This window comes from Mastigoproctus giganteus, chromosome 14 (assembly GCF_048544385.1).
Source record: "Mastigoproctus giganteus isolate SK-2022 chromosome 14, ASM4854438v1, whole genome shotgun sequence".
In the NCBI taxonomy this organism is placed as follows: Eukaryota; Metazoa; Arthropoda; class Arachnida; order Uropygi; family Thelyphonidae; genus Mastigoproctus; species Mastigoproctus giganteus.
This window is the reverse complement of record NC_143588.1, coordinates 50,994,878-51,022,756: the sequence shown is the minus strand read 5'-3', so window position 1 is coordinate 51,022,756 and position 27,879 is coordinate 50,994,878. Positions and strand designations below refer to the sequence as shown.

The window sequence follows — 27,879 nt, the reverse complement described above, 5'->3', positions numbered from 1 at the left end:
GTGACTTGTTACGTAGTTCCGAGATCAACATTTTAAAAAATGACCAAGTATATTGCTTGTAATATTTGCGTTATATGCATTTAGCCGAAGTCTAGTCATCACTCAGTACCGTATTAGACATCGTGCGAAACGGACAGTTTACTTGAACATTGTATCATAATTAATGCAACCAACGCAGTTACATTTTCGAAGAGTTAATAATGGCCGATAAGAATGAAAAAGCAACAACATCTGAGCGCAGTACGAAGACTATAAATGTAAGAAAAAGACCGATTTTGAAAATTAAATTAAGACATTTTGAAGTGAATCGATTCCGGTCAAAGACAAGCGGATGTGTGCCATAATTTAGGACTTGTAAGTTTAACTGTAAGAACAATCATAAAAAAAAATAAAGAATTAATTTTAGCAGCGGTAAAGATAGCTGTTCTACTGAAAGCAACTAGGGCTAGGACGGCTATTAGGATTGAAATGGAAAGACTTTAACTAATTTTATTGAAGATAATATCCAATGCAGAATTCAGTTAAGTTAAATATTATTAAAAAAAAAAAAAAAAAAAAAAGAGAGAGAGAGATTAGCCAATATGATGATCTGAAGAAAACTCACCTAAAGAAAAAAAAAAATGTGGAACCATTTAAAACTGGTAAGGGCTGGTTGAATAGATTTAAAATCCACGGAGAAGCCGCAAGTGCAGGAGCTGAAACTTTAAAAAAAGAACTTGTTGAAATTATTGAAGAGGGGTATTATGTGTTATACTTCTCAACAAGTTTTTAACAAAGATGAAGTGTAAATGAATTTGTGGAAACGAATGCCTAAAAGAAGTTTCATATTGAAAGAAGCAAAAAACATACCAGGTTTCAAAGATGCGAAGGATCAGTTGAATTTATTGTTGGGTGGTAACGCTGCGGGGGATTTAAAATTAATACCCCTTTTAGTTTATTTGGAAGAGGACCAAAGTTCAACCAAAATCGACACATTCTTCATGATTAAATGAAATCAATTTAGATCAATTAAATTCATGATTTTAATTGGAATTTTAAGTTTAATTCTGATATGCAAGTAGTTACCACATAATTATATACGTATGTAATGTAGAATATTTTATATGTACAAATATTTGAATATTAAATATTTTGACCGACATTTGTGCATCTTTTTACTACCATTTATTATTGATTAGGAAATATCCTATGGCACCGACCGCAACTCACAAATACATATGTTACCTTATGGGAATTTGGCGCTCGCTTAGCGCGGATTCACTTAGCGCTCTGTTTTTACGGAACGAATTATCAGCGTTAAGTGGGGGTCACCTGTATATCATTGACAAAACCCCATGACCTGCCCTGGCAGCCTGTCTACATTGCTCAGAAAACTTCATATCTGACTGCACAATTACTCCCAGGTCTTTTTCATTTTCTACCACCTTAAGTGTAGTACCACACAGTTGGTACGTTTCTCTGGGGTTACTTCTACCCATATGTAGTACTTTGCATTTGTCAAGGTTAAACTTCAGTTGCCACTTTTTAGCCCATCTGCCCAATTTTCTAGATCCTGTTGCAGTAGCACACTGCCATTACTGTCATTAACAACCCTGCTAACCTTTGTATCATCTGCAAACTTCGACACTAAGCCTGATATACCTTCATCAATATCATTGATAAATATACAAAACAACAGTGGACCTAACACCGAACCCTGTGGGTCTCCACTAATAACATTAGTCCACGAAGAGCAGCACCCATTGATTACCACCCTCTGTCTTCTCCCACTTAACCATCCTTTTATCCACTGTAGCGACTTACCCTTAATACCATTCTGCTCCAATTTTATCAGTAGTCTTCCATGCACAACAGTGTCAAAAGCTTTCCTGAAATCCAAGTATTTGATATCAAAATTATTTTTTGTATCCAGTTCCTTTGTAACCACATCATAATATCCTATCAAATTTGTCAGACAAGACTTTCCCATGCTGTGTCTGCATTATTGCTGCAGTCTTGTCTAGATGATCCTGCAATACACCTTTGACCAGTGACTCCATCATTTTACCTGGAACAGAAGTTAAACTAACTGGTCTGTAATTACTTGTGCCACCCTTCAATCCCCCTTTGTGAATTGGGGATACATTTGCACACTCCAGTCCATGGGGACCTCCCCTGAGTCCAAGGATGCTCTCATAATTATGGCTAAAGGTTTGCTTATTTCCTTTGCTGCCTCCTTTAATATAACTGGATAAATCCCATCCACCCTAGGTGCCTTTCTTATGTTTAACTTCAACAATTTCTCCTCCACTTTGCTCGGCACCTCCGTAGCCAGGTGGGAAGGAGCAGCAGTGCATAGCACACACACACCACCAAACACGGAGAATGCGGAAGGGTCAGGGAATGACCACCGCATATTCTCAGAGCAATATGGCTTTAGTTGCTAATGCTCCAAAAAAAAAAAAAAAACAACAACAATCCACTTTGCTGTTAGTTATTACAAAATCATTAAGCACCCTGCTACAATTTGATAACCTTCTGGCATTTTCAAACCTCAATAACTCCTCATGTGAGAATGTAGATGCAAAATGCTCATTCAGTTTGTTTGCTCTCTGAGCAGGATCATCAACAGTCGAACCATCGATATCAAGTGGACCAATCTGATTCATCCCCTTCCTTTTAGAGTTTATATAAGTAAAGAAATCCTTGCTGTTTTTCTTAGCATCCTTTGCCAAAGATTTCTCGTAATCTGCCTTCACCTGCCTAACCTCCTTTGTGACTTGATACAGACTAGCTTATATCTGCCATAGGCTTCTGTGTTGCCTGATAATTTATATGCGTCCCATGCATTTTTCTTCTCTGTCATGAGTCTCATTAGTTCATTTGAAAAGTTTAGGCGCCATTTAGGCCTAAACTTTGAACAATATTTCTTAATAGGTATGAAACTTTTAGTACCTTCCACGATTAATTTCTTGAATGCTTCCCACTTAGAATTTGCTGTTGGTAACATCATCAGTTGATCCCACTGTACAGAATTTAAAAACTGTCTGAGACCACTGTACTCACCTTTACAGAAGCAAAAACCCTTTCCTTTTCCCCTGATGGTAATTATATCTTTAAGTAAATCCCACATCAGTACAATGTGATCACTGCCACCTAGTGGTTCCTTTATCTGCAAATTCTTAATACACGAATGATCACTGCTGATTACCAGATCAAGAGTATTACCCTCTCTGGTTGCCTCTGGAACATGCTGCTGCAGAAAACAATCATCCAATAAATCCACAAAATTCTTACTAGTGTGCAAGTGACCAACCCACAAGTTCCAGTCAATATCTGGGAAGTTAAAAATCCCCATTATAAGACATTCTGATTTACTAGCCCACTCTATTTCTCTGTACAATTATTCATCTGTATCAACTGGATGCACTTATTTTGATTTTATGTTTTTCTTAATTAACAGCATAACACCTCCTCCCTTCTTATCCTGTCTATCCTTTCTGTACACATTGTACTCCCCAAATTCCAATTCTGCATTCCTAATATCTGTGTGACACCACGTCTCTGATATCCCAACAATATCCGCCTTTGATGTCTTGACCAACACTTGAAATTTATATACTATACTTCTAGCATTGGTATACATTTTTTTTTTTTTTTTTTTTGATTTGGTAGTTATTGGCGCATCGGCTTCTGTGGCCATATTGCACCTCCCAAGGTTTTTTTTCAGTACTTTGATCCAAGCCCGAGGCGGGAATCGAACCCGCGACCTTTGGGTTGCCGGGCAGGTACTTTACCCACTCGGCTAGCCCGGTCGGCATTGGTATACATGCATGTATTCTTATTCTTAGTTACCCTAACACATCCCATATACCCACCTGTTTCATGATGACTGCCATCAGTCCCTGAAACCGCCAGCATCCCTCGCTGCAGGCCGCTGCTTATTCTAATAGATAGTAGGTTATATAAAAGTTATTGTACAGTTTGTAGGCATTAGATATAGCTTTTACTATGTCATGATATATGATGGTGATCCAATTTTGGTATGCTTCATGTGGAATGTTGTATTTTGAAGCAAGCTTGTAAGCAAAATGTATTAGATTTAAATATAATACTTTGTTGATATTATTGAGGTTAGCTTTATTTAGAGGTCTGTATTTAAAACCTTTGCTCATAGCAGTTTTTAGGTCACGGTTCTTAATGATGTTAAGATTGCCTGTAATAATTTGATCAATATATGGGGCATAAATAGGGTTATTGCAGTAGCATGGGAGATCAGTGGGTAGAATATTTCCTATTTTAGTAGCTAGTTGTTTATAGTTACAAATTTGTAAACCTAATGGAGGATCGTAATTGTGAGAATGATGTATATCAAATTTGTATAGGCTGTTATGCTTATTGAGTAGGGAGGACCAAGGTATATTGTCGAACCAGTTTTGTGTAAATTTAATATTGCAAAATTCAATGCAGTGGGTAGTAAAATTGCAAATTCTATAAATACCAATGTCTTGTTTGATGTGTTTTAGTTGGACATTGTTGAACCTGAATTTATGACAATGAAACTAAAGTTTTAAGGATTGATTTTTTGATGTTAAGATGGAAATGGTTTATTTTGGGTAAATTGAGAGTAGTATGGTCTCAAGAACCGAGCAAGTTATAAAATCAAACTTTATATTTTTGTATGGATTATGCTTTTCGTTACCACGTGAGTGTCTGCGTTTTCTAGCTAGCATGATATGACTAAGATTAAATAATTTGTAAATACAGTATTTGGTGTTAAAAGAACTATTACATTGCTAAATAAAATCTTATTATAGAATTCGGTGTTCAATCCATGTGGATACAAGGATTTGTGGATACACATATAAATGTTTTCATGTGTGGTTATCTTCAATGATAGCTGAGATTTTTATGACAGCATTAGTGAAGTTGTGGTGGTGGAAGTGTAATAGTTCTAAATCAGTGTCATTGTTTTTTCCAATGGTTAGGTTTTTACTTTTTGATCTATGTCCCTTAATTCTTATATTGAGGGAGTTAGATGTTTGTCCTACATAATTGATATTGCAAATTTTACAGGTAAGTAGATAAATCACATTTGTATTTTTGCAAAAGGGTATGGAATCTGTGTTACGGTTGATTTCAGGGTTACCTAAAGCAGGACATGTAAGACAACATTTGTCGTGGCGTTTGGAAAAAGACAAGGTCTGATTTAGAATATGTTTATTAATTTCAGGTTTAAAACTAACAGAATTTAGAAGGTCAGGACTAAAAGTATGGTTCTCCTGTGAAAGATTTAACATACCATCCCCAGGAGAAGGATGGAATGCAACACATTTTCCAGAAGCACTAGAGGGGATGCAGTATTGACTCCCTGCTTTCATGTTTGGTGTAAACAATAAAATTCATATAGCAAGATGTGTAAAAATCAAATCCATTAAGAAGTATTAAGTAGGTGTAGATTAAAGAATAGCATCGTGCAAAGCAGCAGAAGGCTAAAACTTAAATGAATATAAATACATATTAAATATAACCTCTTAAAGGAAACGTTTAAAAAGTTACATATGACGAAGAGGTATTCTGTTGATGAAATGGTTTCAATGAAAAAAAAAAAAAGGTTAATAAATCAGGTATGACAGATGCATTAAAGGATGCAAGAGTATATACAGTAGAAAAAAGACAGCAGAAAGATAAAAAGCAAAGAAAAAGTTATTAAATAACACTAAGCTTGCTATGTAAATTATATTGCCAATGTGGTTGAAGTTTGTGTGCATTCCTACTCTACTGAATATGTGCGCATTGCCCCCCCCCCCCTTTTCAGTCTGCTGTGTATATATTTTTCCCACCAGCTTGTTTCCACTGCGCATTTCTTGAAATTTCCAGGTATCGCTCCCTTTCCCTTTGTTATTATACTTTCGGTTTTGTTTTAGATTCGTTTCTCGGCATGTTTCGACACAAGCATTTGGTATTAGCTCCCTTTTATACTAATACTTACAAATTGCCAGAGCCCTTACTATAAGGTTGGGCTTCACGACCCCAGCAAGTTTAGTGTTATTTAATAACTTTTTCTTTGCTTTTTATCGTTCTGCTGTCTTTTTTCTAATGTACTTCCCGTTTGTAAAACTATTAGTGTACACGAGAGTAATACGAATGTTCCTACTATCCTAATTATATTGCTATTTTTTGTCTTTATTTATTTAAAATACTCCTTTTTCCTATCTATACATAATTAAATCCTACACTAAATTCTACATATTTATATTAACCATATTTATTCTAACTTGATCCTTATATTTTTACCTAAATAAATTAGGCTAAATAATTTAGGCTATCAACTTCCACAACAAAGTATGGAAGTGTGTTCCACCAACCAACTACCCGCTGGCTAAAGGCACACTTCTGCATATCTATCCTACATCTGTCTTTCCTCAATTTGAATTTATGCCCCTCTCAGGTGATTATTCTGAACAAGAAGACGAATCCCATCAGAATTGCGCATGCTCAAACCATTCAAGGCTTTATACACCTCAATCAGATCACCTTGCAGGTGCCTAGTCTCCAGACTCTGTAATTTGCAAAACTTAAGCTTTTCATCGTAAGAGCAACCTTGTTCCATTCACTAATCTTGTTTCCCTTCTCTGTACTCGATCCAACAGCTCTTTATAGTAACACAGAGTTGATAAATTACTCTGGGGTTACTGCTTCCCATATGTAGTACTTTACATTTGTCCAGGTTAAACGTCATTTGCCACCTCTCAGCCCATCTGCTCAACTTTTCTAGATCCCGTTGCAGCAGCGTACTGTCATACATTGATATACCATCATCAATTATCATTTATAAATACAGAAAACAACAATGGACCCAACACCGAACCCTGAGGGACTCCACTAATAACATTAGTCCACGATGAGCAGTGTCCATTGATTACCACTCTGTCTTCTCTCACTCATCCATCCCTTTATCCATAGCAGCAATTTGTTTAGCAGTCTTCCATGTGCAACAGTATCAAAAGCCTTTCTAAGATCCAAATATATGATATCAAAGTTATTCCCCTGCATCCAGTTCCTTTGTGACCACATCATAGTATCCAATCAAATTGGTGAGGCAAGACTTTCCCTTAACAAAACCATGCTTATGTCTGAGCTATAACTGAAGTCTTGTCTAGATGATCCTGCAGTGCTTCTTTAACCAGTGCCTCCATTAATTTTCCTGGAACTGAAGTTAAACTAACAGGTCTATAATTACTTGTGTCACCCTTTGATCCTCCTTTGTGAATTGGGGTCACATATGCACATCTCCAGTCAATGGGTACCTCCCCTGAGTCTAAAGAGGCTCTCATAATTATGGCTAAGGGTTTGCTTACTTCCTTTGCTGCCTCCTTTAATATAACTGGATAGATCCCATGCACCCCGGGTGCCTTTTCTATGTTTAACTTCAACAATTTCTCCTCCACTTTCCTCTCTGTTATTACAAAATCATCTAGCTCACTGCCAGAGTTTAAATCACCTCTGGCATTCCCCTCCCTGAATAACTTCTCATGTGTGAATATCGATGCAAAATACTCATTTAGTTTGTTAGCCATCTGAGCAGGATCATCAACAGTTGAACCATCAATATCCAGTGGACCAATCTGATTCATCCCTTTCCTTTTAGACTTTACATAGGTAAAGAACTCTTTGTTGTTTTTCTTTGCATCCTTTGCCAAAGATTTCTCATAATCTGCCTTCGCCTGCCTAACCTCCTTTGTAACTTGGTTACAGACCAGCATCTATCATAGGCTTCTGTGTCACATGTTAATTTATATGTACCCCATGCATTTTTCTTCTCTGCCATATATCTCATTAATTCATCTGACATCCATTTAGGCCTAAACCTTGAACAATATTTCTTGTTTGGTATGTAAAGCCTAGTAGCTTCCAAGATAAATTCTTTGAATGCTTCCCATTTTGAATTTGCTGTTGGTAACATCATCAGTTGGTCCCACCATATAGAATTTAAATACTGTCTCAGACCACCGTAATTGCCTTTACGAAAGCAAAAACCCTATATTTTAGCTTTTATTGATCAGTGTATGAGAGGAATGTGAGGAACCTTTAAAATGTTTCCAGGAGTATGTCAAGAAAAAAAAAAAAACTTGCTAGAATGTGACAGTATGGACCTTTCTTCACCCCATTCTTAGTTTACTGAAAACCAACAGACACAGGTATTATTTCAAACTTTAATTATAATTAACTTAGAAGTAATTCTAGAAAAAAGGCACTACCTCTGCAGTGCCCACTTAGAATCTGAATTGAATAACGTCAGGCTATTGCTAACTAAAAATAGTTACCAACTAAAACTGGTTCAAAAAGCTATCCACAACTTTAAACCTTTCGCCCCCCCCACCAGAAATCAGAGAGATATGCAAGTTTCCTGCTCTAATATGTAACAAATAGTACACTGGATAGACATATTCAAAAATTTAAAGTCTTGATGGAGGAGCAATGACAACAACATCAGAGCAGAAAATCTGGACTCAGATATAGCTCAATATTCCATATAAACAAAAAAAAATATTCTTTTAATCCCAAATACTAGGAGTGAAGAACAACATCAAATAAAGATAATTTGATATTTAGTATACATTCAATAACAGACAAAAGGTAACAATTCCTGCCCCCTACTGACCATCTCTGTTTATAAAATTCCCAGAAGGATCTAACTCCATCATTCTATCACTCATTGCATGTCTCAGAATGTCTGTCGGCAACAGCTCAACAAAATCATCACAGCTAAGAACAGTCAGATATCAGCCAATTGTAGATACACCCTCCTCCCCAACACACCCAAACCCATCCAGAAGTGAGAAAAAACTCATTCAAACCAATAGTGACCAATTAGGAGAATATTTCTTGTGCATGTGGGCTGCTTTATGTTATTAGAACATTCCATAATCTTCATCACACTGATGATGTGTGAAATTATGGCTGTTTGTAAACTTGAAAATAAATTATTAACTTTAAGTAAATTTATTACATTTGCTTTATGATTATGTGTATAAATAATATGTGGCTGAAATGCTTATATAACTTTTTATCCAGTATAAAATTTTTGAAAATCATATGCATAAGTAAAGTCATTTTATGACTTTTCTTATGGTTTGGCAATGTTGAGACTGAAGCCAGTACTAAGAAATTTTTATCAACAATATAGCTCACCCTGTAACAGCCACTACCCCAATGCTGCCACTGACGCACTTGGTGACATGTTCGTTCCTCCCACATTTCTTTATTGTGATTGAAACATTTCGAACCTGGACCATAATACTCCAGAGCAAAGTTTTTTTCAGGCTCTAAAGGAAATATTGAGTAAATAATTTTATATCACAGTAATATATGTTTTCTAAAAGGAAAATATACTGATATCCAAAAATTAAGTTGATATAAAGTAGAACCTCAAAAATCCAGCACTTTTTTAGTATTTCTTCAAGAATGGGCAGAGGGGAAAGAGGCTTGTAGGACTTAAGAGAGAGGGGGAAAAACCCCACCCCCATAGGCACCATATTTAAGCATTATGTTCCATTAATAATTTCCAAACTCCAATGTTTTGCATATTTCCTTGATATGTATCAGCAACTTATAAAATCATTTTTGCAAGACATTCAATACTAGTGCATAGAATAGTAGAGGTAGTTCCCACTTTACAAATTCTTTTTTTCAAATATCAAGTATCAACAGAATCGAAAATATGAACATTAACTGCAATAAATAAATAATCAACATTCATAAATACAGAATTTCAAACCATGTGCGTAACTATACGATACATTACTACTGTACCTGCATTTATTTGTTCAGGTAGAGATAAGGAGGGAGGTCCAATTCTTAAAGAATTTTGGAAAAAATTCCATATTTTAGATGCAATCAAAATAAAAAAACGAGCCTGGGACAAAATTACAGAGAAGAACATGGTGGTCGAAATAAACTCTGTCATCATTTTATTGATAATTTTGAAGGATTTCAAGAACCATACAAAATGAAATAGAAGCAGTCGTTAATATTGCAGCTTGAGATTTCTACAACTAATATCACTGATCTGCTTCAAACGCATAATGGAGAGCTCACAAATCAAGACCTTGAAATGGCAAAATGTGAAAAGCTGAGGAAAAAGATTTAACAGATGAAACTCCTGTTTATTCCTTTACTCTCAAGGGGCTTGATGAAGCTTTCCAACACATCGAAAAAGCAACTGTGATTTTCGAGTCACAAGATTCAAATTTCGAGGGCACTAGAAAAGTTTCTACAGATTTAAAAAAATACTTATGTATGCTATTGTGAGAAAGACTGTTTTGGAAACACGACTCTTGAAACATTTTCGAAGAAGAAAACGACTCCTTGTGCTACCAACGAGTGCCGAGCCAACAATGAGTGCATTTAGTCAATGATGATGAAGAATAAACATTCTTTAACATTTGTATGACATAAATAATTTCTTTATTATTATCATCATTTTCTTGATTTTAAAGGCTGTTTTCATTTCTTTGGATAAATCATTGTTTAGCATTAACTATTGTTTTGTTGACCTTTATTCAACATTAGTATGGTCAAATTTCATTGTTGGGAACTCAATCCCTGTTTTTAACATTACGTCTATAGGGAAAAACATTCCTACTTTACAAGTTTGCGTTATGAGCTCATGTTGGGAACAAATTAACTCGTAAAGTCAGGAACTACCTGTACTTAATAGTACAGTGATATGTATTCAATTGCCGATATCATATCACACTATTTACACCACATATTAAAAAAATATTGGACAATCACAACATGCATACTGAAAAGAGCGTTTGAATCTGTGACTTTTATTTTTTTAGGGAAATATGTTATCCACTAGATTGATCCAGCAGTATGGGTTAACATTTTTAGCTTAATATCAGCAACTATTGTTCTGTGGAGATTATAGGGATCAGAGCACTGTATTATCTAATAAAAATAACAAATTACACTCAAATACTTATGCTATGTATATAATCTCAAAAACCAGAATTTTGAAAAACCAGCATGTGCTGGGTCCCAATGATGCTGGATTTACAAGGTTCTACTGTACTGTGTATCTTCTGCATAAATTTTACATGAAGATTGAAATCCAAAAGTAATTTAACATGATAAATTCAAATATGATGTCATGATGATTTTAAGCTCTGAAACATGAACTTCAAGCCTATGGTGACATACTGAAACAATGGCAAATCATATCTAATTTAATGTGATATAGAACACATATCATTAGATTTTCTGTAACTGCAACATAAATATTTAGATAACAATTAATAGTACAGTGGTATGTATTCAATTGCCGATATCATATCACACTATTTACACCACATATTAAAAAAATATTGGACAATCACAACATGCATACTGGAAACAGTGTTTGAATCTGTGATTTTTATTTTTTAGGGAAATATGTTAAATCAAAAATCATGACTCAAACCAGAGCAGCAAAGCAAAAGGCTCAAGCTAATGGGAATGCTGTGGGGGTCAGTTGCCCTCTGAATCACAGACTTTTAAGATGCACTATTTGCTTGATGTTTGCGGAGCAGTCAGGTATGGGACATGATACTGCCATTGGGGATGTCTTTGTATGTGCGCGATGCAAGGAGTGTAAGGAAATCAGGCGACAACTCAGTGTTGTTATGGGCCTATATGAGAGCTTGAAGGACAGGGTGGATGCCCTCGAAGAATTACAAGTGAGGGGCCCATCAAGCTCTCAGCTGCCCACACCAATGCCAGAGCTTGCACTTGGTCATCGCGCAACACAGTGGCAACCCCCAAGGCAGAATGCGCTGGTCCCAAAGGAACTAGTAGTTGTTGGTGACTCTATTGTCAGGGAAACGGGAAACATGCTTTGTAAGGCGCCTCCGTAGCCAGGTGGGAAGGAGCAGCGGTGCGTAGCACACGCTTCTTGATTAGACCGGGGTTCGAGCCCGTAACCACCAAATACGGAGGATGCGGAAAGGTCATGGAATGACCACTGCATATCCCCGGAGCAATATAGCCTTAGTTGCTAATGCTCCTGAAAAACCAAATAACGACAACATAACGACATGCTTTGTAAAAAGGATAGGTGGAACAGGACCAGGGTATGTCTGCCAAGGGCAAAGGTTGATGACATTGTAGAGCGGATATCATCTTTTAAGGGCACAAAAGGTGATATAGTTGTACACGTTGGCACTAATGATATTAAGAGTAGGAGACCGGCGGAATTACTTAACAAGTACAGGTCACTGATGAAAAAAAGCCGTGAATTAGGGTTGAATTTGAAAATGTCTGCAATTCTGCCCAGACACGATAGGAGGGAGTATATGATCAGAGCCCTGTCGATCAATTCGGCCCTGGAAAGATTGTGCAGGGCTCAAGGGGTAGAATTTTTTTCAGCCTGGTCTGTACTTGTTAACAGGAGAGACTGCTTCTACAGGGATGGGATACACTTAAATAGAAACGGTGCAAGAATGTTTGCTGATGCTATCGAGGCAGTGTTAGGTGGGTCGGAAAACTGCTAGATTGGGGGGATACAAGGACTAATAGATTAACAGTAGCCACTGGCAGAGGAGAAAGTGATTCTTGCACTGCTTCTATTGGAATGAGCAGCAGCCTGGAAAATAAGATGCAGGATATTACAGAGACTGCTGGGAATCATGGGGGTACAAGTAAACACATGGGTTGTGTTAGGTTGGCTAAGAGGAAGAGCAGGTGCATGTATACTTGCATGTACACCAATGCTAGGAGTTTAGTAAATAAATTTGATGAATTTGAGTTATTGCTCAAAACATCAAAGGCAGATATTGTTGGGATTTCAGAGACGTGGTGTCACACAGATATAAGGAATGCAGAACTGGAATTTGGGGGAGTACGATGTCTACAGAAAGGATAGACGGGTTATGCTATTAGTTAAGAAACACATAAAATCCAAGGAAGTGAAGCCAGTCGACATCGCTGGACAGTGCAGTGTTGAGTCAGTTTGGTGTGACATAATTATTATTATTATTATAATTAGCCATATGGTGCAAGGAAGCCTGAGGCTTTTGCTGCACCAGCCAAAAAATGAATTTCTGAGTTACCCAGAGAGAGAGAGAGAGATCTGGTGAACCCCTGGGGTATATGATTCTATTATATTCTCTAGGGCTAGTAGAATACCATACAACTCTGAGGTATAAGTACTGCATTCTGATGGGAGCTGTCAGGAGATGGTGGCATTTGGTAGTACTACAGCTGTACCAACTTTACTACCAGTCTTGGATCCCTCAACCCCAGGGGCTCACATCTAGTGAGTATGGGCTTGGCAAACCCAGGGTCCTGAGCTGGATATCATCATTCTTCTCTTTCTTGGTGATTCCTTTCTACTTCTCTCTCTCTCTCTCTCTCTCTCTCTCTCTCTCTCTCTCTCTGAGGGGGTAACTTGGGAATTTTTTTTTTTTTTTTTTTTTTTTTTTGGCTGGTGCAGCATAAGCCTCAGGCTTCCTTGTACCATATGGCCATTAATAATAATAATAATAATAAATAATCTGTATATATTTGAAAGACACTTCTAAACTCAGTGGAGTTAGCCATATGTATTTGCCTAATATTGATATCTGGAAGGCTATTCTTTCCCCATTGCTGAAAATATCTATCAATATGTATTTGAGACATTTGCCATGACTGGGTTTCTGTGCTAGTATCCTGAAGTGTGTTAGTGAAATTCAGGTCCCAGTTTGTGATTAGAGCATGAAGCTTAATGCCCGATGGTTTGTTGAATCGGGGTTTACATTCATAGAGGTCTCTCCATTTTGGCATGAAAAGATATTGCCACACGGGATAATGTGGTTGAATGCTGATTTTGGCTGCCTAATTTAGTAGGAGAACTTGTCACCGAAGTTATAGCAGCAGTTCATAGGCTTCGGTATAGAAGCTTAAAATTGGTGATGTGCAAAAAGCCTCCAGTGCAACTCATTAGTGCACTATGATGTACAAGATCGAGCCACTTCAGTACACTTGGCCTGGCCAAGTCATATGCAGGAGACATAGTCTAACTGGGATCTGATCAGTGAGTGGTATAGATGTAACAACACAACGATCTGCACCCCATGACATAAAAGAAATGACTCTGAGAAGAAAGATGAAGACAATGTACGTACAGGCAACTCTCGATTTACGAACATTCGCTATAACAAACGTATCGTAAAAGCTCAGGAATGCAAGATACACACAATGAACAAAACATATAACGAACGTCTTGGAACGGAACTAGTTCGTAAACTGAGAGTTGCCTGTATATGTTTTATACGTTCTAGAAAATTTAATTTATCAAGTATTAAACCATGAAATCTAATACTAGGCTAGAAAGTAATGCAATGAGAATCTAACCAAAGTTCTGGATCAGGATGAAAGAATGTTTGCAACAGAAGTGTATGGCAGTTGTTTTTGGTTTAGAAAGCCGATATCTATTGTTTTTAGCCCAAGAGACTATTCTGTTAATGGCCCCTTGTAGTTGTCTTTCAATTAGTTGCATATTTTGAGAATGATAAGATATGGCAAGATCGTCAGTGTACAAGTATGCATCAACTGTGTTAGGTATGCACTTGGTTATAGAATCAATCCTAATGGCAAAGAGTGTGGCGCTCAACACTCAGCCTTGGGGAACTCCAAGTTCTTAATAAATTTCGGGAGATGATCCCAAAGTCCAGATTTATGCAAGTCCTGAAGAATCCCATATCGCCAAGTAGTATTCAAAGGCTTTTTTTTTTTTTTTTTTCAATGCCAACACATATCATGACTAGGTGCTCATTTCTGAGGAAAGCATTCTGGATATTTGCTTCAGCCTTGATAATGAGATCAAGCGTAGATCTTCTTCTATAGAAACCATACTGACTTGGACTAATATGTTTTGGGTCTCTAGAAACCATGTCAGTCTAACGTTAACTATTTTTTCCAATGTTTTTCCCAGACAACTGGTTAGAGAAATAGGAAGGTGATTTCTGGGATCTGTATGATCTTTTCCTGGTTTCCTGGCTAGCAGATAAGAATGCCACCAGTTAGCATGGTAATACTCCTCTAAGAAAATTCTGTTATACAGTTGTAAGAGGACAGTTAACAATTCCTCACTCAAATGACAGATCATGGCATAATAAATTCCATCAGGGCCCGGAGCACTGTTCTTCACTCATGCAGAGGTAGATTACATGAATGTAGTACGGCAGTATTAAAATTTAGTTTGTATTTTTCTGTCTGGAATTTTAACAACCGAAATGCTGGTTCACATGGCAACAGCTGGAAGTGTTTCAAACGAAGTACCTAAGGCATTGGCAATTTCTACAGGTTCAGAAATTCCTTCCCTTTCACAAGCAGAATAGAAGTTGTCTGCGAGTATTTACCATTAATTCTTTTGATTTTTTTTCCCAGATTGCAGAAGTATCTGTGGATCTGTTTATGGTAGAAGCATAATGTGCCCATGCTTCTTTTTTACTCTCTCGTCTTATATGATGAGCTTTGGCTCTGGCTCTCTTAAACTGTAGGAGGTTGGTTGTGGTTGGATGTTTTCAAAACTGATTCCAATATTTATTCCTTTCTTTTTTAGCATTGTTGAATGCTTCATTCCATCACATTTTTGGATGAAGCCAGATTTTGGATGATGATTTTGGGATAGCAGACTCAGATACTTTCATTATTTTTCCTGTAATGTAGCTTACTGCAGAATCAATTGTGTGAGTTGCTATGAAGGAGGTATCTAATTAAGCTATTTCTTGGTATTTAGTCCAGTTAGCCTTATCAAATTTCCAGGTTGTCCTACTGTTACTCTGAGGAGGAAAACTTGTACAGAAAGTACAGATGACAGGAAAGTGATCGCTTGTTTGTTTGTTTGTTATTTGGTTTTTAGGAGCATTAGCAACTAAGGCCATATTGCTCCAGGATATGCGGTGGTCATTCCCTGACCTTTCCGCATTCTCCGTATTTGGTGGTGACGGGCTCGAACCCCGGTCTAATCAAGAAGCGTGTGCTATGCACTGCTGCTCCTTCCCACCTGGCTACGGAGGCGCCGAAAGTGATCGCTTCCACAAGGGTTGTCAGTAATGGTCAACCAGATGGATCACCAATTTACACATGGGAGGACACCTTGAAAACTACAGTGGCCCCCAACATCCGATGGTAATCTGTTCCACAAAGCCCATTGTACGTTGAAACCAATAATACATCAATTTAGCATTAGCATTAGTAGAGGCATATGATGCAAGAAAGCAAGCTTATTCAGCATCAGCCAAAAAAAAAAAAAAAACACACCACTCCCATTTCACCCCTCCGTTCGTTTGAAATACCTGTCCAGTTGAGCCTTAAATTTGTTTAGGCTATCAACTTCAACAACAAGTGATGGAAGTCGGTTCCGCCAACCAACCACCCGCTGGCCAAAGGCAAATATCCACACATCTATCCGACATCCGTCCTTCCTCAATTTGAATTTATGCCCTCTGAGGTGATTATTCTGAGCAAGAGGAAGAATCCCATTGGCATTGAGCATGCTCAAACCATTCAAAGCCTTATACACCTCTATCAGATTACCTCGCCGGTACCTAGTCTCCAGACTATGTAATTTGCAAAACTTAAGCCTTTCTTCGTAAGAGCAACCCTTTGTTCCATTCACTAATCTTGTTGCCCTTCTCTGTACCCGTTCCAGCAGCTCTACATCCTTCTTGAAATGAGGCCTCCAGACTTGTATACAGTACTCAAGATGTGGCCTAACCATTGCCTTATACAAGGGAATAATCACCTCCTTATCCCTGCTAGAAAAATTCCTGTATATCATTGACAAGACACCATGAGCTACTCTTGCAGCTCGTCTGCACTGCTCAGAGAACTTCATATCTGCCTGCACAATTACCCCCAGGTCCTTTTCATTCTCCACCACTGTCAGTGTAGTACCGCAGAGTTGATACGTTGCTCTGGGTTTACTGTTTCCCATATGCAGTACTTTACATTTGTCAATGTTAAACTTCATTTGCCACCTCTCAGCCCATCTGTTCAACCTTTCCAGATCCTGTTGCAGCAGCATAGCGTCAGTAGTGCCCTTAACAACCCTGCCAACCTTTGTATCATCTGCAAACTTGGACATTAAACTTGATATACCATCATCAATATCATTCATAAACACCGAAAACAACAACGGACCCAACACTGAACCCTGAGGAACTCCACTAATAACATTAGTCCACGTTGAACAGTGTCCATTGATTACCACTCTCTGTCTTCTGCCACTCAACCATCCCCTTATCCATAGCAGCAATTTGCCTCCAATGCCACACTGCTCCAATTTGTGCAGAAGTCTTCCATGTGCAACAGTATCAAAAGCCTTTCTAAGATCCAAATATATAATATCAAAGTTATTCCCTACATCCAGTTCTTTAGTGACTACATCATAGTATCCAATCAAATTGGTCAGGCAAGACCTGCCCTTAACAAAACCATGCTGCGTCTGAGCTATAACTGAATTCTTGTCTAGATGATCCTGCAGTGCTTCTTTAACCAGTGCCTCTATTAATTTTCCTGGAACAGAAGTTAAACTAACAGGTCTATAATTACTTGTGTCAGCCTTTGATCCTCCTTTCTGAATTGGGGTTACATTTGTACATCTCCAGTCTATGGGTACCTCCCCTGAGTCCAATGAAGCTCTCATAATTATGGCTAGGGGTTTGCTTACTTCCATTGCTGCCTCCTTTAATATAACTGGATAGATCCCATCCACCCCAGGTGCCTTTTTTATGTTTATCCTCAAAAATCTCTCCTCCACTTTCCTCTCAGTTATTACAAAATCATCTAGCTCACTGCCAATGTTTACTTTACCTACGTCATTCTCCTTCCTGAATAACTTCTCATGCGTGAATGTAGATGCAAAATACTCGTTTAGATTGTTAGCCACCTGAGCAGGATCCTCAACTGTTGAACCATCAATATCCAGTAGACCAATCTGATTCATCCCTTTCCTTCTTGAGTTTAAATAGTTAAAGAACTCTTTTCTGTTTTTCTTTGCATCCTTTGCCAAAGATTTTTCGTAGTCTGCCTTTGACTGCCTAATCTCCTTTGCGACTTGGTTACAGACCAACTTATATCTATCATAGGCTTCCATGTCGCCCATTAATTTGTATGTATCCCATGCATTTTTCTTCTCTACCACATGTCTCATTAGTTCATCTGACAACCTTTTAGGCCTAAACCTTGAACAATATTTCTTAGTTGGTATGTAAAGCCTGGTAGCTTCCAAGATTAGTTCCTTGACTGCTTCCCATTTTGAGTTTGCTGTTGGTAACATCATCAGTTAGTCCCACTGTATAGAATTTAAATACTGTCTCAGACCATCATAGTCGCCTTTACGAAAACAAAAACCCTTCCCTTTACCTCTGATGGTAGTTACCTCCTTGAGTAAATCCCACTTCAACACACTGTGATCAATGCCACCTATTGGTTCATTTATCTGCAGATTCTTAATGCATGAAGAATCACTACTGATAATTAGATTAAGAGTATTGCTCCCTCTTGTTGCCTCACGAACATGCTGATGTAGAAAACAATCATCCAATAAATCCACAAAAGCCTGGCTAGTGTGTGAGTGACCAACCCACAAATTCCAGTCAATATCTGGGAAATTAAAATCCCCCATTATAAGACTCTCTGATTTACTGGCCCACTCCATTTCCCTGTACAATGTCTTATTATACTCATCAGAGTCATTAGGGCTATAGCACACTCCTACTCTCAATTTTGATTTCGCTATGCTTATGTCACACCAAACTGACTCGACACTGCCCTGTCCATCGATGTCGACTGGCTTCACTTCCTTGGATTTTATGTGTTTCTTAACTAATAGCATAACCCCTCCTCCCCTCCTGTCCTGTCTATCCTTTCTATACACATTGTATTCCATAAATTCCAGTTCCGCATTCCTTATATCTGTGTGACACCATGTCTCTGATATCCCAACAATATCTGCCTTTGATGTTTTGAGCAATACCTCAAATTCATCAAATTTATTTTCCAAACTCCTAGCATTGGTATACACACAAGTATGCATGCACCTGTTTCTATTCTTAGCTACCCTAACACAACCCATGTGTTTACTTGTACCGCAATGACTCCCAGCAGTCTCTGAAATATCCTGCATCTTGTTTTTCAGGCTTCTGCTCGTTTCAATAGAAGCAGTGCAAGAATCACTTCCACCTCTGCCAGTGGCTACTGTTAATCTGTTAGTCCTTGTATCCCCCCCAAATAGCAGTTTTCCGACCCACCTAACACTGCCTCGACAGCATCAGCAAAAATTCTTGCACCCTTTCTATTTAAGTGTATCCCATCCCTGTAGAAGCAGTCTCTCCTGTTAACAAGTACAGACCAGGCTGAAAAAAATTCTACCCCTTGAGCTTTGCACAATCCCTTCAGGGCCGAATTGATCGATAAGGCTCTCATCGTATACTCCCTCCTATCATGTCTGGGCAGAATTGCAGACACTTTCAAATTCAACCCTAATTCACGGCTTTTTTTCAACAGTGACCTGTACTTGCTAAGTAATTCCGCCGGTCTCCTAAGCATTGGGAGATCAAAATTGAGAGTAGGAGTGTGCTACAGGCCTAATGACTCTGATGAGTATAATAAGAAACTGTATAGAGAAATAGAGTGGGCCAGTAAATCAGAGAGTCTTATAATGGGGGATTTTAATTTCCCAGATATTGACTGGAATTTGGGGGCTGGTCACTCACACACTAGCAAGGCTTTTGTGGATTTATTGGATGATTGTTTTCTACATCAGCATGTTCGGGAGGCAACTAGAGGGAGTAATACTCTTGATTTGATTATCAGCAGTGATCACAGTGTTCTGAAGTGGGAGTTACTCAAAGAGATAACTACCATTAGGGGTAAAGGGAAGGGGTATTGCTTTCGTAAAGGCGACTACGATGGACTGAGACAGTATTTAAATTCTATACAGTGGGATCAACTGATGATGTTACCAACAGCAAATTCAAAATAGGAAGCATTCAAAGAACTTATCTTGCAAGCTACTAGGCTTTACATACCAACTAAGGAATATTGTTCAAGGTTTAGGCCTAAATGGATGTCAGATGAACTAATGAGGCATATGGCAGAGAAGAAAAATGCATGGGATACATACAAATTAACACGTGACACAGAAGCCTATGATAGATACAAGTTGATCTGTAACCAAGTTACAAAGGAGGTTAGGCAGGCGAAGGTAGATTACGAGAGATCCTTGGCAAGGGATGCGAAGAAAAACAGCAAATAGTTCTTTACTAATGTAAACTTTAGAAGGAAGGGGATGAATCAGATTGGTCCACTTGATATTGATGGGTCAACTGTTGATGACCCTGCTCAGGTTGCTAACAAACTAAATGAATATTTTGCATCGACATTCACACATGAGGAGTTATTCAGCAAGGGGAATGCCAGAGGTGTATTCAACTCTAGCAGTAAGCTAGAGAATCTTGTAATAACTGAGAGTAAAGTGGAGGAGAAATTTTGAAGATAAACACAAGAAAGGCACCTGGGGTGGATGGGATCTATCCAGTTATATTAAAGGAGGCAGCAAAGGAAGTAAGCAAACCCTTAGCCATAATTATGAGAGCTTCGTTGGACTCAGGGGAGGTACTCATGGACTGGATATGTGCAAATGTGACCCCAATTCACAAGGGAGGATCAAAGGCTGACACAAGTAATTATAGACCTGTGAGTTTAACTTCTGTTCCCAGAAAATTAATGGAGGCACTGGTTAAAGAAGCACTGCAGGATCATCTAGACAAGACTTCAGTTATAGCTCGGACACAGCATGGTTTTGTTAAGGGGAAGTCTTGCCTGACCAATTTGATTGGATACTATGATGCAGTCACAAAAGAATTGGATGCAGGGAATAACTTTGATATTATATACTTGGATCTTAGAAAGGCTTTTGATACTGTTGCACATGGAAGACTGCTGCGCAAATTGGAGCAGTGTGGCATTGGAGGCAAATTGCTGCTATGGATAAAGGGGTGGTTGAGGGGGAGAAGACAGAGAGTGGTAATCAATGGACACTGCTCATCGTGGACTAATGTTATTAGTGGAGTCCCTCAGGGTTCAGTATTGCGTCCTTTATTGTTCTCTGTATTTATAAATGATATTGATGATGGTATATCAAGCTTAATGTCCAAGTTTGCAGACGATATGAAGGTTGGCAGGGTTGTCAAGGACACTACTGACACTATGCTGCTGCAACAGGATCTGGAAAGGTTGAGCAGATGGGCTGAGAGGTGGCAAATGAAGTTTAATATTGACAAATGTAAAGTACTACATATGGGACACAGCAACCCCAGAGCAAGGTATCAACTCTGTGGTACTACACTGACAGTGGTAGAGAATGAAAGGGACCTGGGGGTGGTTGTGCAAGCAGATATGAAGTTCTCTGAGCAGTGCAGATGGGCTGCAAGAGTAGCTCATGGTGTATTGTCAATGATATATAGGAATTTTTCTAGCAGGGATAAGGAGGTGATTATTCCCTTGTATAAGGCAATGGTCAGGCCACACCTAGAGTACTGTATACAGGCCTGGAGGCCTCATTTCAAGAAGGATGTAGAGTTGCTGGAACGAGTACAGAGAAGAGCAACAAGATTAGTGAATGGAACAAAGGGGTGCTCTTATGAAGAAAGGCTTAAGTTTTGCGAATTACAGTGTCTGGAGACTAGGCACCAGCGAGGTGATCTGATAGAGGTGTACAAAGCTTTGAATGGTTTGAGCATGCTCAATGCTGATGGGATTCTTCCTCTTGCTCAGAATAATCACCTGAGAGGGCATAAGTTCAAGTTGAGGAAAGACAGATGTAGGATAGATGTGCGGAAATTTGCCTTTAGCCAGCGGGTGGTTGGTTGGTGGAACAGACATCCATCCCTTGTAGTGGAAGTTGATAGCCTAAATAAGTTTAAGGCTCAGCTGGACAGGTATTTTGAACGAACAGAGGGGTGAAGTGGAAGTGGTTATTTTTTATTTATTTTTTTTACTTTATTTTTTTTTTGGCTGATGCTGCATAAGCTTGCTTTCTTGCATCAAATGCCTCTACTAATGCTAATGCTAAAAAATTAAAATTAAATAGAAGGCTTCAGAAAAGAAAACCTTGTGAAATGTTCCAGTTTTTGTTTCCCTCCATTCCTCCCACGGAATCTATTTTGCACTTTGTACATTTGAATTTCCCTTTATGGATAAAGATATGTATATTCAATCTTTAATTTGATTCTCAACATGTTCTCATTAGTAAGGAAATTACTAATGAGAACATTACATCTCTCTAATATCAGAGAAAGAGCCCACTACTGAGCCAATCTGCACATCTGGGCCTTGCAGAGCTATAAACTGGTGCCCAGTAATTGAGTCTAGATCTTATCAATGTTCTATACAGATATAATAGTAATAGAGGCATATGATGCAAGAAAGCAAGAGTATGAGCTTATGTAGCATCGGCCAAAAAAAAAAAAATCACACAACCATTCCCTCTAAGAGTTTGTCCAGTTCCTCCTTGAATTTATTTAAGCTATCAACTTCCTCAATGACAGATGGAAGTTTGTTTCCATAATTAACCATCTGCTGGCTAAAGGCAAATTTTCGCACATATATTCTTTAAGTGGAAAAATCCCATCAAAATGCAGCGTGCTCAACCCATTCAAGGCCTTATACACCTCAATCAGATCAAGCAGGTGCCTAGTCTCCAGCCTCTCTTGGTAAGAGATTTCCTTCATTCCCCTTCAACAATCTTGTTGCCCTTCTCTGTACACGCTCAAGCAAATCTACATCCTTCCTAAAATGAGGCCTCCAGACCTGGCCTGACATTGCCTTATAGAAAGGGAAAATCACCTTTTTTCCCTGCTAGCAAAATTCCATATATCATTGACAAAACCCCATAACCTGCTCTTGCCTGTCTGAATTGCTCAGAAAACTTCATATCTGACTGCACAATTACTCCCAGGTCTTTTTTATTTTCTACCACCCTAAGTGGTAGTACCACACAGTTGGTACATTCCTCTGGGGTTACTTTTGCCCATATCCAGTACTTTGTCAATGTTAAGCTTCAGTTGCCACTTCTCAGCCCATCTGCCCAAATTTTCTAGATCCTGTTCCAGTAGCACACTGCCATTACTGTCAACCCAGCCAACATTTATATCATATGCAAACTTCGACCTATATACAACACTGATATACCTTCATCAATATCATTGATAAATATACAAAACAATGGTGGGCCCAACACTGAACCCTGTGGGACTGCACTAATAACATTACTCCATAAAGAGCAACGTCCATTGATTACCACCCTCTGTCTTCTCCCACTCAACCACCCTTTATCCATTGTAGCAACTTATCCATAATACCATTCTGCTCCAATTTGTACAGTAGTCTTCCATACACAATATTGTCAAAAGCTTTTCTGAAATCCAAGTATATATCAAAATTATTTTTTGCATCCAGTCCTTTGTAACCACATCATAGTATCCAATCAAATTTGTCAGAGAAGACTCATTTAACAAATCCATGCTGTCTCTGAATTATTGCTACAGTCTTGTATAGATGATCTTGCAATGTATCTTTAACCAGTGACTTCATTATTTTACCCGGAACAGAAGTTAAACTAACTGGTCTGTAATTACTTGTGTCATCCTTCGATCCCCCTTTGTGAATTGGAGATACATTTGCACATCTCCAGTCCATGGATGCTCTCATAGGCTAAGGGTTTGCTTGTTCCTCTGCCACCTCCTTTAATATAACTGGATAGATCCCATCCACCCCAGTTGCTTTTCTTATATTTAACTTTAACAATTTCTCCTGCACTTTGCTCTCAGTTATTACAAAATCATTAAACACCCCGTTACAATTTGATAAACTTCTGGCATTTTCAAACCTTAATAACTCCTCAAGTGTGAATGTAGATGCAAAATACTCATTCAGTTTTTTTGCTATCTGAGCAGGATCATCAACAGTCGAACCATCGATATCAAGTGGACCAATCTGATTCATCCCTTTCTTTTTAGAGTTTATATATGTAAAGAAATCCTTGCTGTTTTTCTTAATATCCTTTGTCAAAGATTTCTCATAATCTGCCTTTGCTTGCCTAATTTCCTTTGTGACTTGATTACAGACTAGGTTATATCTGCCATAGGTTTCTGTGTCACCTGATAATTTATATGCATCCCATGCATTTTTCTTCTCTGTCACGAATCTCATTAGTTCATTTGACAACCATTTAGGCCTAAACCTTGAACAATATTTCTTAATAGGTATGAAAAGTCTAGTAGCTTCCACGATTAATTTCTTGAATGTAATAAAGTGTACCTGTCTGCTCCTCACATTGTTGCAGATATACCTCTCAGAATATTCAATTTCTTTAGACAGGTTGTTCTAAGATGTTTTATGTGATCTAAAAAGGTCAGTTTCTTATTAAGGGTTAATCCAAGGAAAATTGTGCTGGATATTATTGGGATTAGTTGTTCTCCTGGCTTTAGTTCTGGGTGTGGGTATAAGTTTCTTTTCAGACAAAAGTGTATCCAAACTGTCTTTTGCTTAGAGAGTTGAAAGCCATTATTTTGGGTCCATGTTGAATGCAGTTGGTACTCTATTGTTCGCATATTTTGCAAGTGACAAAAATTCTGAAATAGTCGACATAAAGTGCTGCATCTACAATACTCTGTATTCGTTTAGATATTGAGTTGATTTTTATGGCAAACACAGTAGCACTCCTTGTATAAAGACCTGGGATAGTGTGGTTAATAACCTAACTTGGAAAGTTCATTGTTGCAAAAAAATTTTGGATATATATTGGGAGATATTCTCTCATCCCAAAACCATAAATGTCTCTAAGTATTCCATATCGTCATCCAGTGTCATACGCCTTTTCTATATAAAAAAATATTATTACTAGATGTTGTTTTCTTATGAAAGCATTTCTTATGTTGTTTTCTGCCTTTATCATTAAGTCTAAAGTGGACCTGTTCTTTCTGAAATCACAGTCAGCTGTATTTAGTAAGTTATGGGCTTCTAAAAACCACACTGTCTGGCATTTACCATTTTTAAAGTATTTTTCCAAGGCAACTAGTTAAGGCTACTGGGGGACTTCAGACTTGTCGGATCTATCTGGTTTTGGAAAGACTAAGCCTATTGCGTGGCACTTGATTCACAAAGGAATTTTCTAGGTATATCCTGTTATACAAGAAGAGCAACGATATCAATGATTTCTCATCTAATTGTTGTACCATCATGTATACTATTTCATCTGGACTTGCTGCACTTTGCCTCACCTGTGAAATGGCTTTATGAAGTTCTCTGACAGTGAATGGCTGGTTATAGGATTCGTTACTTTTACTGGAGAAATTCTATTTATATGTTTATGTTTTTGAAAAGCTAATTAATAGGAGCTACTGCTTGATATTTTTTCAACAGTTCTACCAAGAACATTTGCTATGTCTTCAGGCTTTGCTATATCTTTTCCATTCCATTTTATAAAAGGAGGAGAATTTCTTTGGTATTTGTTGTTTATTTTATTTATTTTGTCCCAAACCTTCCTGCTTTCTGTTTTTCTAGTAACTGTAGATGCAAAACAAATCCAAGATTCTTTCTTACTGATCTTAGTGATGCATTTGACATTTACCCTTATGAATCGTATCAGGTTAATGAAGGTCTTTTTGAATCGTATCAGGTTAGTTGTGGTAGGGTGTCTTCGGAAATTATTCCATACTTTGATTTTCTCTCATTTTGCTAGAGTACAGTCATTGTTCGACCATTGTTGGATCTTTATCTGGTTTTGGAAAACTTTGAAGAAGTTTTTGGTATTGTTAATTTTGCTGTACGGAGGAGTTTATCAGTTACATATTTCACTGTAGAGTCAATTGAAACCTGTTGGATTTGTTGCTCTTCTAATATGGCCAGCTGCTTATATCTTGCCCAGTTTGCCTTATCTAATCTCCACTTTGGAGTTCTTTCCATTTGTAGTGATCCTGTTATTAGGGATCGCCCCACACACACGTCCAAAACTGCATTTTTCAACAGGACTCAGCACATGCTTGCCACACAGCAAAATTGGTAAGTTTTATGCTATTTAGATTTAATGATGAGTTTGTCTTCTTGTCTTACAAGGCTTAAAACATACTTACACCAATGTTTTCCCTCGTTTTTCTTCCTTAAGGTGCAGTCATTCCTCAGAAATGTTGGCATTACAGTGTTGGACTGGCTCGGCAACAGTCCAGTTTAAACCCTATCGAAAATTGCTGATACATAACATTATCTAAAATTGCTCAGAAGAAGCCAACAAGTAAGGTTCAGCTGCAGGAGAGCACTGTAAGGGTGTGGTACCACGAAATTGGGCAACTGTATATCCAGAAGTTGATTAACTCTATGCCAGATCATTGCAAGGCTGTAATTGCAGATCGAGGAGGAGCAACAAAATATTGAGGACTTATTTTGCTGATTTACAATACATAATACTATTACGTTAACTTGTCATTTCAGTTTGTACACATAAATGCAATAAAATGTATGTTTGGTTGTCATGATTTCCATTTGCATGATTTCTCATATTTCCATTAATTACGCATTTTACCCTTTGGGAAGATATTTATGGCAATTAGGTATATCAGGTGGAGTCTTTTTATTGGATTTCATTCACAGAGATATATATCCCATATAACAAATGCATTTCGAACATTTCTGAAAGTGGTAGTGGCATGTGATGCAAGAAAGCAAGTGTATGAGCGTATGCAGCATCAGCCAAAAAAAAAAAAAAAAAAATCACACCATTCCCTCCAAATGCCTGTCCAGTTCCTCCTTAAATTTATTTAACCTGTCAACTTCCACAACGACAGATGGAAGTTTGTTCCAGAAATTAACCACCCGCTGGCTAAAGGCAAATTTCTGCACATCTATTCTACATCTGTCTTTTCTTAATTTGAATTTATGCCCCCTTAGGTTCGTAATCTGAACAAGTGGAAGGATCCCATCAGAATTCAGCGTGCTCAACCCATTCAAGGCTTTATATACCTCAATCAGATCACCACGCAGGTGCCTAGTCTCCAGCCACTGCAATTTGCAGAACTTAAGCCTCTCTTGGTAAGAGGATCCCTTCATTCCCCTCACCAATCTTGTTGACCTTCTCTGTACACGCTGAAGTAAATCTACATCCTTCCTAAAATGAGGCCTCCAGACCTGTACGCAGTACTCAAGGCGTGGCCTGACCATTGCCTTATACAGAGGGACAATCACCTTCTTTCTGCTAGCAAAATTCCTATATATCATCGACAAAACCCCATGACTTGCCCTGGCAGCCTGTCTGCATTCCTCAGAAAACTTCATATCTGACTGCACAATTACTCCCAGGTCTTTTTCATTTTCTACCACCTTAAGTGTAGTACCACACAGTTGGTACGTTTCTCTGGGGTTACTTCTACCCATATGCAGTACTTTGCATTTGTCAAGGTTCAACTTCAGTTGCCACTTCTTAGCCCATTTGCCCAAATTATCTAGATCCTGTTGCAGTAGCACACTGCCATTACTGTCATTAACAACCCTGCCAACGTTTGTATCATCTGCAAACTTCGACATTAAACCTGATATACCTTCATCAATATCACTGATAAATATACAAAACAACAATGGACCTAACACCGAACCCTGTGGGTCTCCACTAATAACATTAGTCCACGAAGAGCAGCACCAATTGATTCCTCTGTCTTCTCCCACTTAACCATCCTTTTATCCATTGTAGCAACTTACCCTTAATACCATTCTGCTCCAATTTGTAAAATAGTCTTCCATGCGCAACAGTGTCAAAAGCTTTTCTGAAATCCAAATATATGATATCAAAATTATTTTTTACATCCAGTTCCT

General features: G+C 38.1%; 1 protein-coding gene across 1 annotated transcript in view; it reads right to left on the bottom strand.

Annotated features, from left to right (window-relative positions):
- Positions 1–27,879, bottom strand: part of LOC150075134 (leishmanolysin-like peptidase) — an 807,866-nt gene that overhangs the window by 52,652 nt on the left and 727,335 nt on the right. Inside the window, 1 exon segment of the mRNA XM_090388304.1 lies at positions 9,175–9,308. Coding sequence (XP_090244430.1) covers positions 9,175–9,308 — 134 coding nt within the window.